Source organism: Neolamprologus multifasciatus, chromosome 22, assembly GCF_963576455.1.
Source record: "Neolamprologus multifasciatus chromosome 22, fNeoMul1.2, whole genome shotgun sequence".
Taxonomy (NCBI): domain Eukaryota; kingdom Metazoa; phylum Chordata; class Actinopteri; order Cichliformes; family Cichlidae; genus Neolamprologus; species Neolamprologus multifasciatus.
In genome coordinates, this window is record NC_140459.1 from 9,401,279 (window position 1) to 9,418,766 (window position 17,488).

The 17,488-nt window shown below is 38.2% G+C and overlaps 2 protein-coding genes and 1 long non-coding RNA gene across 3 annotated transcripts in view; all 3 read left to right on the forward strand.

Annotated features, from left to right (window-relative positions):
- Nucleotides 1-17,488, forward strand: part of LOC146492914 (uncharacterized) — a 236,268-nt gene that overhangs the window by 110,351 nt on the left and 108,429 nt on the right. The gene's annotated exons all lie outside the window — the stretch shown is intronic.
- LOC146492915 (interferon-induced very large GTPase 1-like) overlaps nucleotides 1-17,488 on the forward strand; it is a 171,159-nt gene that overhangs the window by 96,479 nt on the left and 57,192 nt on the right. The gene's annotated exons all lie outside the window — the stretch shown is intronic.
- On the forward strand, nucleotides 11,411-17,150 carry LOC146492921 (XK-related protein 8-like). The gene is made up of 2 exons (XM_085147554.1): nucleotides 11,411-11,917; nucleotides 15,692-17,150. The coding sequence occupies exons 1-2, from the start codon at nucleotides 11,740-11,742 to the stop codon at nucleotides 16,378-16,380; spliced, it is 867 nt and encodes a 288-aa protein (XP_085003680.1). The 5' UTR covers nucleotides 11,411-11,739; the 3' UTR covers nucleotides 16,381-17,150.

The window sequence follows — 17,488 nt, forward strand, 5'->3', positions numbered from 1 at the left end:
AGACCAGCCCACCAGGCATTATAGGAAAAGCCATAAAGCCTTTGAATGAAAACAACCGCTTTGATGTACACTGCCTTGTTGGTATATATACATCAATCTAATAAACTTAAACCTACACCATTCTCCCTATTGTGGATTCTAAACAGTACATAGCGGAAACAAAAAGCACTGTAAAATCTCATTAGTTCCCAGAACTCAAAAAAACTAAGGAAACTTGTTGCCTCAAAAAAAATGAGTAAAGCTTAGCTAAAAATGACTAAATTAGGACAACTTATTTATTTTGAGTACTCTGTACAAGCTCATTTGTTCCCAGAACTCAAAAAAATTGGATCAAGTTTACTTAAGATGACCAAGTTAGGGCAACTTACTCATTTTGAGTACACCGTACAACCTCATTAGTTCCTAGAAGTCAAAAAAACTAAGGAAACTCGTTGCCTCAAAAAAACTAAGTCAAGCTTACTTAAGATGACTGTTAGGACAACTTATTCATTGCAAGTCTGCAGTATTAAGAATAACTTAATATTTCTGACTGTACAATACTAATTGTTTACCTACTGACATTTCAAGTTCAACTAAATGAAAAAACAATTTGTGGTAACCTGAATATGATTAAAACAATTAACAAAACTTTTTGTAATGATTTTAAAATCAGCTTAACTTTTATTTTCAAATGCAAAAAAGTATAACAGCCAACATACTGGACACTGTTCTGCTGAACAAGAAACAATTATATTGCCATCACTGTTATAATCTTACAATGAAACAAAGTCTCAGATGTAATTATTCTGAAAATAAGTTTAGGCCTACCTCAAGTTTGTTTTGTACTTACATTACTTATATGATCAAAATAAAATATAGTTATTGTTCTGTCACAAATGCAGTCTCTGATTTAAACACCACATTTGTTTTTCATTCCAACGCAAGAGTTGGAATGTTGTAATATTTTAAGGATGGCTTGTTTCCAGTCCAGGCATTACTGCCTGAATGACTGTCATTGATTTAGGTGATCCAAATGTAAGTTCAGAAGAAAGCCTCTAACTTCCCTTAGGTACAGTGGCAGTGGATGTGGGTTGGAGATGCAATGAGCTTGAACCTGCAGGCGACCATCTTCACTGACCACACCATCTGTGACGGAGGACTCATCTCTCCTGGTGTCCTGCAAGCAATCATATTTTTTGGAACATGAACTTAATTGCTTTCTTAAAACATTTTTTTCTGCATTTGGTATAAAACAGACTCCAATTTAGACAATCTCAGGCCCCCTCCCCATCGGAGAGGTGACATTCAATGTCCCAATTGTCAGTCTGGATGAAAATACACATTAACACATTTAGCTTTTCTGCAAGACCACAATTTTAATAAGACTGCCAGTTAAAAATACAACATTGTTTTGTTAATGCAGAGTTTTACAGTGGTTGCAGCTTAGTAGGAAACAACTGGCCAGTAACTGTCTGGTTTGTGTTGGGTAGTGTCAGAGTGATGTTAATCAGGTGCAGCCATTTTCAAGATTAAAGCAACAATTCAGGTAACCAGTGGCAGTCCTGCAGATTTACAATCAAAGATCCTCAGAGGAAGCAAAAGTATGCAAAACTTTCTTCTAAGTGACATGGTTTCTCCTTTTATACAATTATGCTGAATAATAATATAATGCTTCTTCACTCCAGTTATTTCACAACCTAAGTGTTTATATAACAGTAATGCATTCCATTAAATTTGACAATATTGTCTTTCCCCACCACCACCCCTAACAACTTGTCTCCCCTCCCTGAGCCTGGGCCACCTGGTCCTTTCTTGTTTAAAGGGATTTTCTCCTTCCCGCTGTCACCAAGTGTTGCTCACAGAGGATCATCTGAATTTTGTGGTACTCACTCTAACATTGTAGAGTTAACTAGGGTTACCTTCCAATATAGAGTGATCCAAGGTCATTCTTATTGTGAAATAGCACTATGTAAATTAAACTGAATCATTCTTTCACTTTTGCTTTCAATATCACACATTTGAAAGTCGTATGCATGCAGCGATCCAAAGGTCGTTTTACCTCTTATCACATGTCCTATTTGTTTAGGGCAGTTGGGAGACGTTTGTGAGGAGCAGACGTGGCATCTGCTGTAGATATCTGATGGTTATAAAGTTTTGCAATACTTTTGCAATAATATTGTTAGTGTTAAACAACTTCTCCGTCTTTTAAGCATTTGATATCAACCTAAAACAGGGCTGGACTGGGACAAGAAATCAGCCCGGGTATTTTGACTAGAGACCTAATAACCTAAAACTAATAAACTTAAACCTACACCATTCTCCCTATTCTGGATTCTAAACAGTACATAGCGGAAACAAAAACTGCTTGGTTGAGTTAACCTCCTGAACTATCTACAACACATGGTAGAAACCTTAAATTAAGACCAAGAACACTAGAGATGAGACATGATCATTAATTAATATTAAAATTAATAAATGACAGATTTAGGGATATTTTTCATAAACTCTTTATTTACCAAAACAATACAAAAAAGCATGGTAGCACAATAATTTTTTTTTAACACAGCAACCTTTAAAAATGAAAGGAGACAGAGAAAGAAAGGTGAGAAAGAAGAATAAGAATAACACTTAATTGAGTTTTTGATGGCATTTTACACACAGTACTGGTACAGTATCTAGAAAATATGGGAAAATACTGGCATCATATAGAGTACTTACTTCTGAAGAAATTATATGGGACCCTGAAAAACAGGAAACAAGTGAAAGGACTAGAGATGGACCGATCCGATATTAGTATCGGTATCAGTCCGATACTGACCTAAATTACTGGATGATATCGGAGAGAAATAAAAAATGTAATCCGATCCATTAAATATCAAAAAAGCACCTCACAAAACTTGTGACATGGCATAACTCGGCTCATAACCGTAGCAGGTTGGAGCAGTGTGCCTCACGTGATAGAGTGGCAGTGGCATGCCAGACCTGTGGAGGTCTGGTTGAGTATATGGAGCTACCAAACTGGCATTTCATCTCAGAGAAAGTTATTCCACAGAGAAGTAAAGCAAGTGTGTAAGTTCATCTCTGAATGTTTGTAAAGCATTCCAGCATTAAGCTTAACAACCGATATATGGAGCTTCTGGCTCTTCTCTCTCTCCCTCCCTCTCCTGCTGCTACTTCAATCATGAAACTGCTTAATGATCAGCTGATCAGCTTTTCTGTCCGAGTCCGTCTCTCGTTTGTTTTTGGCCCACTTCGTGCCAGAAAGAGGAAACCAGCGGCTGAACAACAGCAGCACGTTTAAGCTTGATAAGCTGTTGTTAGAATTTATTTAATATTACTTTCAACACCAGGATCTTTTTCTACTTAGCTGACAGCTGGTAACTGTGCAGGGGCGGATCTAGCAAGGTTTAGCCAGGGGGGCCTGAACAGGGAAAAGGGGGGCACAAAGACATACTTTTCTTTCTTATTCTCATTTAAAATGTCTAGCTTTTAATAAATAATTATCTGAATCTTACACCCAAAGTTTTAATCTGATGTAAAATATATAGAAGTCCATTACTGTATATAGTAACTGTTAAGTCTAATATACCCTAGTAAGCTATAGTACTTTTTCCTTTGGGAAGATACCATCTGTGCAGTCTGTAGTTCTGTTGAAGAAAGATGTTGAATCTATTTAATTATTCTTGAAAAATAACTGATTTCTGTGCATTTTTTTCACCCTGCATCAAATTAAAGTTGATTACGTTGATTACGCATCATGAGGTGGGGGGTGGTTCCCTATTTTTTGCTGGGAGTTTGCAACCCTATTAGTTAGATTGCTTACTCTTTAACCCTTTAAAGCAGGTCGGAGTGGGCACGCTCCGTTTTGTGCAACTATTTTTAAATCCCGGTAGCTCTGCAACCACGTAAGCTAGCGCAATAATTTTTTTTGCATATGAAACCGGAGGAGTTGTACTTACATCGTATACCATCAGCTTGTTCTAAGTCACAGTTTCCTTTCACATATAGCTTTGCAAAAACTGCATAAAAAGCACTTGCAGCAACAAAAACATAATATTCCAGAAACACGGTTCGCCGATCCGATCAGCTGTTTGTAACACTTCCCACGTCCATCAGCGCGAACTATCGCATGTCCGCCATGTCCTGCCCGAAACCGGAAGTGGCGTCATTTTGCGGAAATGTAGTTTTTTTTAGTTTTTTACCATCAGGGCCTTATGAGCCTATTTTTTAAAAGTTATGTTTGACTTTATGACTTTCTGTGTCGTTTCTGGGATGCTTAGGACTCATATTGCACTGCTGGAAATAGTTTATTTTGATGCATATGCTGCTTTTTTGCAAATTTGCATTATAATATTTATTTTCCTTTTTTCCTGCAGTATATAAAAATTGGTGTATTTCAAAAATAAAACTATGAAAACACTTAAAATAAATTTCCTGTGGTGGGAAACTATGTTGTGCAACTTTTTTGTATTTACAGTTTTGAGGGATAAGCCTCTTAAATTTCTCTAACTAGAAATATATGTTACAAAAAAACAAAAACGATTTTACATTTTTATTATTTAATTTTATTGCACTTTTTTGCAATTTATGTAATTACTATGCACTTAATGCAGACATATTATTTAAATTTGGGCTATAATGGTTGTATTGATGTATATCAACTTGAAATGCTCCCAAAAATGGCACTACAACATGTAAAAATATAATATAAGCTCTGGCGGACTTGGTTCTATGGTAGGTCTTAAAGGGTTAAAATACCAGAATTGGGAGGATGGAGTAGGTTTAAGTTTATTAGATTGATCAGTATTGCTGACCTATGAAATATTTTTGATGCAGTGTATTTTTTGCATACAGGTATAACAGAATAGCTTTAACCTGTGATCACAATGACCATGTCAGAGTCCAATGACATGAGAATGTCCTTTTCAGTGGCCATCAGCATAAATATCTCCAGCTTGTTTGCACACAGGCTGCTTCGGAGTCTGCTTTTAATGAACTTGAGTGTAGAGAATGTTCTTTCACAGGCAACCTGAGTGAGGGAGAGGGTCAGCAGGACTTGTATGCCAGCCCAAGGAGACAATAGGCATCAGACAGCATGTTGAACCACCTGAGTATTTGATAGCAGCACAGTGGGCAATTTTTGCAAGGACCACAGCTTTTGGTCACAATTTCACTTTCTTCATCCCACTCTTCAGATCTGTCCTTTGCTGTTTTTGTCCTGTAGTCATCTACATGTGATGTCTTAAGCCTTTTCCACTGTTCAGAAAACATTTCAGTTCTGACTGAAGGTTATTAACTGTAGCCCTGCTGTCGAAAGTAAGTAGTGCTGAGGTTTTGAAATGCATTACTTGGAAGAGAAACTGTTCCGACCTGGCTAAACTTCCTGGGGTCCAACCATGCCAAATCAAGAAGAGGGCCATGTATGACAAATCGTCTGTGGATTGCTTCAATAACTGTGTCCAGGATGATGTTGTGCACTTTCACCTCATATGATTTCTCAGCATTGATTTGTAACTCATCCTCAGGCATCTCTCCGGCCACGCCTTTTCTCTTCTTGGCTCTCTTTTCAGGTAGTTCAGCCTCCACTTCCATGTCTGTGTTGTTCTCCCTCTCCTCTAGTTTTTGATTTGTCTGTTTCAAAAATGTGTCTGCAGCTGCCTTCACAGTTGGAAAGTCCCTGGTGATACTTTTGAGGCTATCGTATGGCAGTCACCATATGATGGGCAGAGAGAATGTCCATCCCCTTTGGCTGGACAGGTACTTCGACAGAGGAGTTGTTTGCTCAAACACTCTAACGGTGTGTTCACACCGAACGCAATAGACGCGAACAGAGCGTCAGGTTTACATGTAAAGTCAATAGAAAAGTATGGCAAGCCATTAGTGCCAAAAATCGCCACTTTTCTAACCCGTTTGGTTAAGAAATGTCGTAAAAAACGCAGTCAATTATTCAAAACGCCAAAAAAAAAACGGCGTTCTTTTCCGACAAACGCCGCTTTTTACGTCACTCGGATGGTGTGTTCAGGGCGCCATCCGAATGACGTAAAAAGTGGCAATTTTTAGCACTAATGGCTTGCCATATTAACACAGTTTCATGCTTCAAGAGACACTCTTTAAAGCCCAGCTGGCTTTTCTTTTTCCCTCTTTTCAATGGCTTCCAGCGTCAGCACTACATCAACAGCAGTAAGTTCAAAATAACGAGGAGCTAAGGTGCAGACTTTTTTGCAGCTATAGGGCAGTATTGAAATAGATCAAGTGACGGTTTAGTAGAGGAGAAGCAAGCAGATTATAAGATAGGTGATATGCTTGTAATGCTTTAGATCTGCAGATGCTTAGCCCTGCATATGTCCTTTTCCGGAAATGAATAAATAAAAGAATGATTGAAAAGCTTTGACCACACTGAGTTGCGTTTTCTCTATCCAGTAAAAGAGTAAAAAGAACATGATTCAATCCCAGCAGGCTACCTGATCATAGGCAGGGCGTAGGTGTTGATAGCCCAGATATTGTTCTTACCATTCAGCCGACTCCTCGGGACTTGCCTGACCCTCTGCAGGTACTTCGTGGTTGCAGCTTTCCTAGCGGCCACTTCGTGATTCCCATTTGTCTGTGGGATTCCCAGGTACCTGTAGCTGTCCTTGATGTCTGCAATGTTGCCTTCTGGTAGTTTGATCCCCTCAGTTCTGACTACCTTCCCTCTCTTTGTTACCATCCATTTCTCCAGTCCGAATGTCCTTGCTGTATATCCTGGTGGTGTGGATCAGTGAATCGATGTTTTGTTCACTCTTGGTATACAGCTTGATGTCATCCATGTACAGGAGGTGGCTGACAACTGCTCCATTCCGTAGTCGGTATCCATAGCCAGTCTTGTTAATGATCTCACCGAGGGGGTTCAGGCCTATGCAGGACAGCAGTGGGGACAGAGCATCTGCTTGGTAGATCCCTCAATTGATGGCGACCTGTGTTATTGGCTTGAAGTTGGCCTCTTTTGTTGTACGCCACATCTCCATTGAGGTCCTGGCCTCACAGGCCTTCTTGTAATCAATCCAGGCAGTGCACAGGTTGGTCATTCTTGCTTTGCAGTCTCGGGCGACTGCTCTGTCTACCAGTAGCTGGTGTTTCACTCCTCTGGTATTCCTGCCAATTCCTTTCTGTGCTCTGCTCATGTATTGAGCCATGAGCCTGTTCATCTTACACACTATGATGCCTAACAGGATTGTCCTTGTAGTACTGAGGCAGGTTATTGGCCAGTAGTTGGATGGGAACTAATAAATATGAACCCACACCAAATCTATGCCATCCTAGAAATAACTGGAAATAACTGTCAAACAATACTTGAGAGTATTTATATAGTATTGCATTTAAGCCAATGTTTTGTTTAAAAAGTGTATTTTAATATGGCATAATCAACAGATTACTCAATTACAAAAATAACCAAGAGCTGCAGCCCTAGTTGTTCGTCTGACTGGTCTCCTTGACCCAGCTCAGGCTGGGATAAAAATAATGTCTGGCTTCAAATTAACGAACTACACTGCTTCTGATGGATCTGTGACCAGAGGTTTACAAGGGTTGTGTAGGTTTTGGAAAGACTTGGCAATAAAGTCTGAAATAGTAATAGACACTTTGCAGTAAGCTGAGGGAATCTGTCTCTCTGTCTGTCTCCTTGTACAGCTAATCAGTCTTTCTCCAAAGCCTTGTTGTGGCTGCTCTGCCATCTGTTATCCAAGCACTATTAGCATTATTAATCCCTCTCTGTGAGAGGACTGCTGCTTGCTGAATCAGTGTGGTTGTTTACACCTGAGTTTACTGAGTGTCTCGGTAAGCTGCTGCCTAATTGTTATAATGTATTTTCATTTTTTACTGATTGTTGTACTGTAGAGGCTGGTGAGAAACAATATTTCAGTTCAGTCATGACAATAAACCTTTTTGAATCTTGAATTATGTACTAGCACACCATGTAGATGAATTATTTCTCTGTAAGAGCGTCACACACATATCTGTTTCCAAGATAATGATGGAAGAAGTGTATAAATGAAACTCATGGGCACTTGCACAGACGTTCACTGTGTATACTATTGCTTCCTGTGTGTCTCACTTCATAAGGGAAACTTTCTAACAAATAGATACTGGCATATAGCAGCATGTCTTTATCCTGTCTTCCTTCTCTCACCCCAACCGGTCGCAGCAGATGGCCCCGCCCCTCCCTGAGCCTGGTTCTGTCGGAGGTTTCTTCCTGTTAAAGGGAGTTTTTCCTTCCCACTGTCGCCAAAGTGCTTGCTCATAGGGGGTCATATGATTGTTGGGCTTTTCTCTGTATCTATGAAGCGCCTTGAGGTGACATTTGTTGTGATTTGGCGCTATATAAATAAAATTGAATTGAATTGAATTGAATATAGGATTGTTTGGAATCCATGTTTGGAAGAGGGAAAACTATTATTTCATCTCTTGCTTTAGCCTTGATCATTGCAATTGCAGATTTTAGATTGTGTGGTTTCTGTATTATTTATTCATATGCAACAGAAACTCTAAAAAGATGGAAACTGTGACACCTGATAATCAGGTTCATTGGCATTTTTTTTCCATTTCTGCAGGAACAAGAAACAAAAACAACAGTCAATTTACTTAAGTCCTGAAACCTTTTAAATAAATGTTGTCACTCAGCCTGGGTATTTGTAATCCACCACATTAACATCCTGTCCCAGGATAGACGCGTCCTCTTCTTTCTTAAGTAATAAGTAGTAAGTTTAGACCTCCATTGAACCCGAGTAACAAAAAGATTCAAGTAACTATTTGAAAGAGTGTTTTACATTCATGCCACAGTTGTTAAGTTTTATTTTATTTAGTTTTATTTTGTGAAATTGAAGTCTGTTGATGGTGGCAGCAGTGTAAGCAACATATTCCAGATATTTTAATTTTCCTCAGGAGCATTTTGCAGTTTCACCCAGAGGATCCTAAGTTATTTCAGGACCAGGTTACATATATCCAGTTGTACCTTGGGGTCTTTTCCCAACTGGGTGTCCCCTGAAAACCTCAAAGAGGAGGGGCTTTGGATATAGAATGAAGAGAAGGGCAAGGAGGGTGGGAGAAATGAAGCAAAAGAATGATGGGTAACCAAAGTAAGTGAAGAGAAGGATGGAGGAAAGATAAAAGGGAGGTGGGGAGAGTAGAGCGGTGAAGGGAAGATGAATGAAATAAGTAATGTGTAGAGAGAAGAGGGGTGGAGGTGATATTTATTTATCATGGAATTAAAAGGGAACCTGGCCGCGAAACTGATCTTCAGTCAATGATTCAACTTGTAAAACTGAATCTGAAGTTCTGAAAATCTGCACTTCAATCAGTAGATGTTGCTGGAATGAAAATCCACTGTGTTGGTGTAAAGAAGCAAAACTAGAAAAACTGCATCTTTGTCCGAAGAATTATGGGCCAAACTGTAGTATTTATTTTAAACTTCAGGTAAGCATTTCTTGGGCCTGTGTGGACACAAGTGAGCAATGGCTGGTACAGTTATATTAATCTTATAATAGAGAAACCAAAAAGACTACTTCCCATTCTCATTAGAAAGCCGACTACACCGGAATCTAACTTTAAGGTTATATTTAATCTAAATATTTCTACTACTATAATCTACTGTCTTCTGGTCTATATTTGCAGATACATTTCTTTTTAATTTTCCCCCATTTTGAATGAAATAAAACACACAAACTTGAGTCTGAAACCTTTAAAATGTATTTACATTATATTGTCTTACACAGGAAAACCTCACAGGGCTGTTGGGAGCAAATAGTGATTACTGTCATTAAATAATTAGCATTGATTATTATGATAGTGTTGAGTTTCAGGCTCTCTATGTGACCGCAAACAGCCTCACATGTCAGAAAATGAGATGAAATATATATAAAATAAACAGCTTTTGAATAACAGCAATATTTGGCATAAAAAAAAGAAAATCTAAGATTATAGTCCCTTAAACATTTCATGGTCATTATGTACGGCCATGATAATATACTTCAAAACAGACGTGACATGCAGACAAAGTAAAGAAATAAACATTCAATAAGCTGAACAGATGCAAAGGTCTCAGTTTTCTGTTTGAGGACTGCTCGCTCTCCCTTGGATTCACTAAGGTAGTAACTGAATGACAGAACGAGCACGCTTTGTTCCAGCTGCTTTCACCTTCTGACCTGCCATAAAAAATAAAAATACCAAACATCGGGGATTGTGATTGTCTAAGCGATGCTAAATGTTTCACAGCAAAAGAAAAAAAAATTCTCCTCGTCTGAAGGAGGAAAACATCTGAACGCCAAACTTTAAATTTCTTTAAACACTGAGCCGCAGTGCATGTGGAGTTTTCTACCAGACCTTTCAGTTGCAGTGCAGACAGAACAATCAAGTCAAAAAAGTCAAACTCAGTAACAAAAGAAAATCTCGACAGTACTTAAAAAGTATTGAGATAAAAATAAAGTAAAATAACACTTTGGATAATAACAATGCAGAGATGCATGTATCAAACATAAAAAGATATTTCCCTTTGAGATTAAGCAGACAGATGATGGTTAAAGGCACAATATAAATATGCACACGGGACACAAACAAAACGACACACAAATACACATTCTTAACGGTCAAGCTGCATGTGTGTGAAAATCTTCTTCAGGCTCAGTTATTGTTCAGTCTTAATCTCATTCAGACTGGGGAAGGTCCATCCCTCTTTGCTCCTCGCCGTCTACATAACAAAACAAACCCCTCGAAATACAGTTAATGAGCAAAGTAGAAGTTTATTGCACTGTCATTCTTTATTTTTGATTCCCTCCTATATGATTTAGAAAGACTTTGGGTTGTTGTGAGGCTGAGTGACGATAACTCAAAGTAACTGAGGAGGTGTGTAAAGCCATTTCTCGTTTACTTCTTTTTTTCCCCTTTATTATAATAATATCTGGGTCTTAGACTGCCTTCTGTACCACTTTCTGACATTCACAGAGAAAATTAAGACTGCATCTAATTATTAATCATCTTCCTAATTAGTAATTTGATGCACATCATATCTACAACTCCAATAAGACCAACAGAGCCTCAAAAAGCCAAAAATATTCAGCTGCAAGTTTTCTGGTACTTTGAAAAACAATGAAAAAATACTTTTATGAAAAAAAGAAAAAAAAAAGAAGAAAGAAAATCAACAAACAACAACAACGACAATGAAAGAAAAACTACACTCCAGAATATTTTATGCTTTCATCTGAAAGTCAGCAAGTTTCCCAGATTATAAGAATAACTCACTGTGATGATCTCTGAAGAACAAAGTCTCATGATTGAGGACTTTGATTAATCCATGTGTGAGAAACTCAGCCATCAAGTTTACACATGAACCCTGGACTATGTCCTCCCTGCACACCAGGAAGTAATCTGCTTCAGATGTGTTCTCATTTGTGGGAATATGTTCGGTTGAAGTTTGCGTGCAGAAGTACACACCTGTAGTAACATTAAATCATCTACAAATTATTCTGTTTAATTTCCTCTTGATTTTAGGTTTCTGTTTATAGACCCATGAATCATACATTCAATTTCTTTTCAGTATATAAGTCACATCAATTGCTGACTTACTTTTTTACTACTTAAGTTCTGTAGATTTTTCTTTAATATAATTGGGTAAAGCTTGTTTTGTTTGGACGTTTGTTGCTCCTTTTCTGCTTCGAGATCTTTTCAGTTCAGCGTGTCTGGCGGGGGGATTTGTTGTAACTAGTTCTTCTGGTTCTCAGGTATGCAGGAGTCATGGAGAAGTCTGTGCAAAGCTTATACAGAAAGCGCGCTGACGCTGAGAGTGTGGCCAAGTTTCTGAGACAGGATCTCCGAATTTTGCGCTTCATAGAGACGTTTTCAGAGAGCGCCCCGCAGCTCGCTCTCATGCTCACCATCATTCTGGACAGATGTCGGCTGGATCCTGTTACAGGTACAGTTTGTTACTCAGCTTTTGATCACGTATACTTGGATCACTTAGGTGTAGCTTTTCATTGAAAGTAGAATTACGAATAAAACCACATTCAAAGTTTTCTCATCTGTTTATAACCTGAATTCCAGAAGGGTTGGGACGCTGTATAAATTGTAAATAAAAACAAATTCCAGTGATCTGCAAATTAATAAACACTTATTTTATTTACAACAGAACATAGAAAATATATCAGTCTATCATCAAGCTAATTTTGAGCCTGATAGCAGCACCATGTGTCAATAAAGTTGGAACAGGGTCAAATTTCCCACTGTGTATTTTCCCCTTTTCTTCTAACAACAGACTGTAAATGTCTGGGAACTGAGGAGACCAGCTGCTGGACATTTGGGAGAGGAACACTGTCTCATTCTTGCCTGATGTAGGATTTTAGCTGATCAACAGTTCTGAGTCATATTTTTTGTTTCATGATGCTTTCATGATCCAAATGTTTTCAGTTGGTGAGAGATTGTGACTGAACAGTTATCAGACTGTACAGTTATCAGTTATCTTATTTTCAACTTTAATTTATATATTTTATCTTATTCTTTCCCAGTTAAATTACCCTTCATTCTAATTTGTGTTGTACAGTTATCTCATTCTTAACTTAATTTTTTATATTTTATTTTATTTTATTCCTTCCTGGTTAAATTTACCCCTTTTTTATTTTCATATTTATTTATTTATTTCCTATCTTATTCATAGCCTTTTTTTTTTTTTTTTTTTTTTTTTTTAAGGTCACGAGCAGTTGTCCAAGCATTTCACTGCATATCGTACTGTGTATGACTGTGTATGTGACAAATAAAAAAATTTGATTTGATTTGAAGGCAGACCAGGTCACCCAGACTCTATCGTGAAGTCTTTATGATACACGGAGTATGCAGTTCAGCCTTGTCTTGCTGTGTTGTTCAGTTTGTTTCTAAGGCTCTCTCTACATAAAGGTCTGTATGTGTTGTTCTAAAAACTTTCAGCATTGATGGTGCCTTTCCAGATGTGCAAACTGCCAATTCAACAGGTGGTTCAATAGGCAGCCACCATTTGGTGAGAGATGAGATGATGAGATAGCCTTTATTTGTCAGTTGCAGTTGCTCACAACCGAGATAACAGACCTTGCCGACCGTACATACAATACACAAATATCACCTTGAGGAGACAGGTCAGGCTCAGTGAACTGTGTAACACAAAAGGGTAATCCAGGAGAAAAAGAATGCCTTGAAAAAAATGAGTATGTTGCATGTACTTAATTAGGGATGGGTATTGATAAGATTTTCACGATTCCGATTCCATTTTCGATTCTGTTTAATGATTCTCTTATCGATTCTTTTTTTTTAAAAAAAAGGAGAACACTAAGGTCGATTAGCTTAGAACTTTGTTTTATATCTTCTCTTTGAACAAGATAGAAATTTAGGAGTAGCATGGCCTTACAAACCCAACAGTGAGATCTTAAGAGATCCAGCCTATGGCTCTTCAATGGGGTGTCACAGGGTCCCCGGGGAAAAAAATTGTAAATGTAAAATAATCAAATAAATATTCTTCTGTAGCAATAACAAAGTATAAAATAAATTATTCTGTAGCAATTACACAAGAATATCCAGTAATGTCCCTGCCTACAATTAAACACATTCACTTACCAAAAATCGGGGGCCTTTTACCACAAACTTAGTCACTGCTCGGTGACATTTGTCTATCCAGGCCTGAAAGGAGACGCTACCGGTAGACTGCAGCGACAACTGCCAGCGAGCGCCAGCCAGACTCTGTCTGTCTCTCTCATCATGGTCACCTAAATGCACAGTAATGGCAGGTTTTGTAATAAGGCAGATCGCGCCAACATTAATATGCACTGTTAGTTGATTATTTACCTGCCGTATTAACGGGAGAGGACGTGCAAACGTTACCGCTGCTGCTGGGTTGAGATTCACGAGTCCGGAGCGGAATTAAAAACACGACATTCATTTAAGGTTATCGCGTGTTTTGTGAGCAAATTCTTTTGCATATTCGTAGTGTTTCCTCCCTTAAATGAAATATCTACTGTGCAAGTATTGCAAGTTGCCCTGTTGTCATCCGTTCTCGTAAAGTATAACCAAACATTTTAGCGTTTGAGCCGCCATGTTTCCTGCCAGGTAAATGACGCTCCGCAACGTGGTGACGTCATTCGGGGCGACTGGAATCGATAAGGGAATCGTTTGCAAAAATGGCAAACAATTCCAAGGAATTGAAACAGTGGGAACCGGTTCTCAACAAGAACCGGTTTTCGATACCCATCCCTATACTTAATTCAATAGTGCACATTGGTTGCACACAATTGTTTTGCTTTGGCAGAAACTTAAACAACTTAGTTAAATCAACACAACTTATTCATATTCAATAAGCCTGCTCATCTTGTGTTGATAAAACATGATGAAACATGTTTAGATGAAGTAAGTTGAGCCTTGTAATCTGGAACTGCTCAATGACTTTTACCCCAATACTACTTGATCACTTCATATCACATAACAACAAAGTCTAGAGTCCGGTTTACATAAAAATTAAATGGACTTACAACAACTATCCAATCCTGTTCCGGGTTCTGGGGGGGCTGGGGCATAACCCCAAAGTGATAGGTTAAGAGGCAGGGTACACCCTGGACAGCTGACCAGTCTATCACATAGAGACCAACAACCATTTACACTCACATTCAGGAGCAATTTGGAATCACCAATTAACCTAACTCTAATTGTGTTACTGTTAACTGTGGGTGGATTTGAACCACATACACGTGGTGTGTGTGTAGCTGTCTGCCTCTTATAACTCCAGTGGTTTTCCTGCAGTTTTTGACAACTCATGTGATCTTGTTAATTTCATGAGTCCAGAAACTAACCACTCTTACTAGATTGTAACAGGTCATCTCACCAGGAACAAATTAAGTTGCTGAATTTCATACAGATCCTACATGATTTAATTACTTTCACCAGAGAAACATGAAATTATTTTCTTCAAATTACAAGTTAGACTTTTTTAATGTAACAACCACCCAATTTACTTTTTTTGGTATACCAAAAAAAGTAGAGGCGGCTGCTCGACTTGACTGAGATGATGCCTTCCTGAAACCACGATCCAAAGCGTGAACTGAAATCCTGTGCAGTGTCGCAGGATTTAACATATAGCTATATCATTGACTTACTTCCCTCGAACATGATATGAACAATTTAATCATGTAGTTTCTACACTATATAGTTACACTTAACTTTAAAGCATGAGACACTTGTGTTAAATACATGCAAGCTGCTTATGTAAATCCAAAGCTGGCCAATTCCTTTTTTTCAGTGTAGATGATGAGGAACACTGAGGAACATGTTTCTGAAATTGTTCACTTACTCGTCCAGCCTTCTTTGCCTCCATGAGACGTGTTGCTGCCATCAAATTCAAAATTGCTTCAATTTTTGTGTGAAATCTGGTCATCAAAGTTTGGAAAGTGAAATTGCAGCAGACAATTAAAAGCATCTTTGCTGGAGCTCACACTGAGATGTGAATAGAAGAGAAATAAATATACTAACCTATTATAATTGGTTGATGTGAAAATGTTAAATGCCAAATGATCGCTGTTTCTGTGAAAACAAACATCATACAGTCTAAATAATAAAATACTGAATGACAAAAAATGTTTGAAAATATTTGGGGTTGCTTTTTGAACTCATAAATTACTTGGATCTTCTAACAAAGAATCAACGTTTGTTCTAACTCTGCCCCTCGCTCTCTCCTCAGTGTTGAAGGCCATCGGCTCGACTTTGTCCATCGCCTCCTTTTTGACCACCTACGATCACTCAATGCGCACCTTCCTGCCACAGAAGGAAAAACACCACATGATCTCATTAGCTTTCTACTTCATCTGGAACCTGGTTCTCATCTCTTCTCGCATCGCTGCTCTCGCTCTTTTCGCCTCCGTGCTGCCCTGCTTCATCTTCACCCACTTCATCTGCTCTTGGCTGGTTTTATTCTTCTTCGCTTGGCGATCCAAGACTAACTTCATGGATGATCCTCGTGGAGAATGGCTTTACAGAACCACTGTTGGCCTCATTTGGTATTTTAACTGGTTTAGTGTGGCCAAGGGGATGAGGATCAGGTCCGTGCTCTATCACGCGTATATCCTCATTGATATTTGCATCCTCTGTGGTTTGTGGTGCTGGAAGATGAGCACAGATCCTCCTGATTTTGTGACACACCCTTTAACCACGGCTGCCTGTGTTGTTGCAGTTTACGTCCTTGGTCTGTTATTTAAAGTTATTTATTATACCTTCTTCCATCCAAACCTTGATAAAGATAAGCTGAAAGGGGCCACCATCACAGAGGAGCAACCTGAAGATGAAGAGCGATCTCATTCAGTCCCTACACGTCCCCTTAAGGCCACTGACAATAAAAGAATGAGGAAGCTGGCCGAGAACTTCTTCTGCTGACCTGCATCATTTGACATCCACAGGACGTGGAGATTAGAAAGAGACTGAGTCACGTAGGTCACAAGGCTGTGTGGGACTGAGGACTCTGACCACAGATTAACCACAGATACAATATCTTATGATGTTACTCAGGTTTATCTGGGGATAAATTTACAGAAAACACTTTTCTCTGTATTAACTTGTGCTTTCCTCTAATGAAGCATTTAAAATGCCTCACTTGTTACATGCTTGTATGAAATAGTGATGGGTTGACAAAGAGATGAGTTTGCTAATGCTAATGAATGGGTTTGCCTCCCTAAAATATATGACAGTATTAAACCAGTATAAAAATCATGTTTACAAAAAAATTTTAAATGGTCATTTTAAAGCTAGAACGTTGAATGGCCTTTCAACATTTGTGTGTGTGCTTTTTAAATTCCCATTTCTACCTTTTTGTGAGCATCTTTTTCTTAGTGGTGATGTAGGAGGTGTGAAATAGGTATAAAGGTATTAACAAGGTATTGACAACGAAGCAGCAAAAATACCAAAAAATGAAAGAAATCAAACATATAAACATTGATAAAACATTTCTGGTTGTAGGTGTTAATATGTAATTGGCTACATAACCTTATACTGTATTTGAGGGTTGAAGTTGTCCGTGTGTGAACGTGCACACGTGCATGTGTCTTTGGAGGAGTGTGCAAATGCATAAATATACAGAGAACTCAGAAAATCTCAGATCTTTCTGCTGCTTAGTGTGGAAAAAGTAAGGAAACAACTAATTAAGTAAACATAATTGATTAGTAATTTTTATTTCAACATGTGAACAATATACAAGTACATTTAGAAAAGAAAATAAGAAAGAAAAAAAAATACTGTACAAATTACATACAAAAAAAATTATTAATTTACATGTTGAAAGGGAGTGGGAAGAAGTAAACACTTATTTAATCCCACCCCTTTGCCATAAATTATCAGTTAATATTTAGTCAGCTTCCTTACTGATATAATTTGTAATAAAAACAGTGAACAGATTTCTGATATACTATAATATCACATCATGAGTTGTTTTTTTTTTTTTTTGGTTTTTTTTTTAATCAGCTCATACTATATCATCCATATGCTGGTC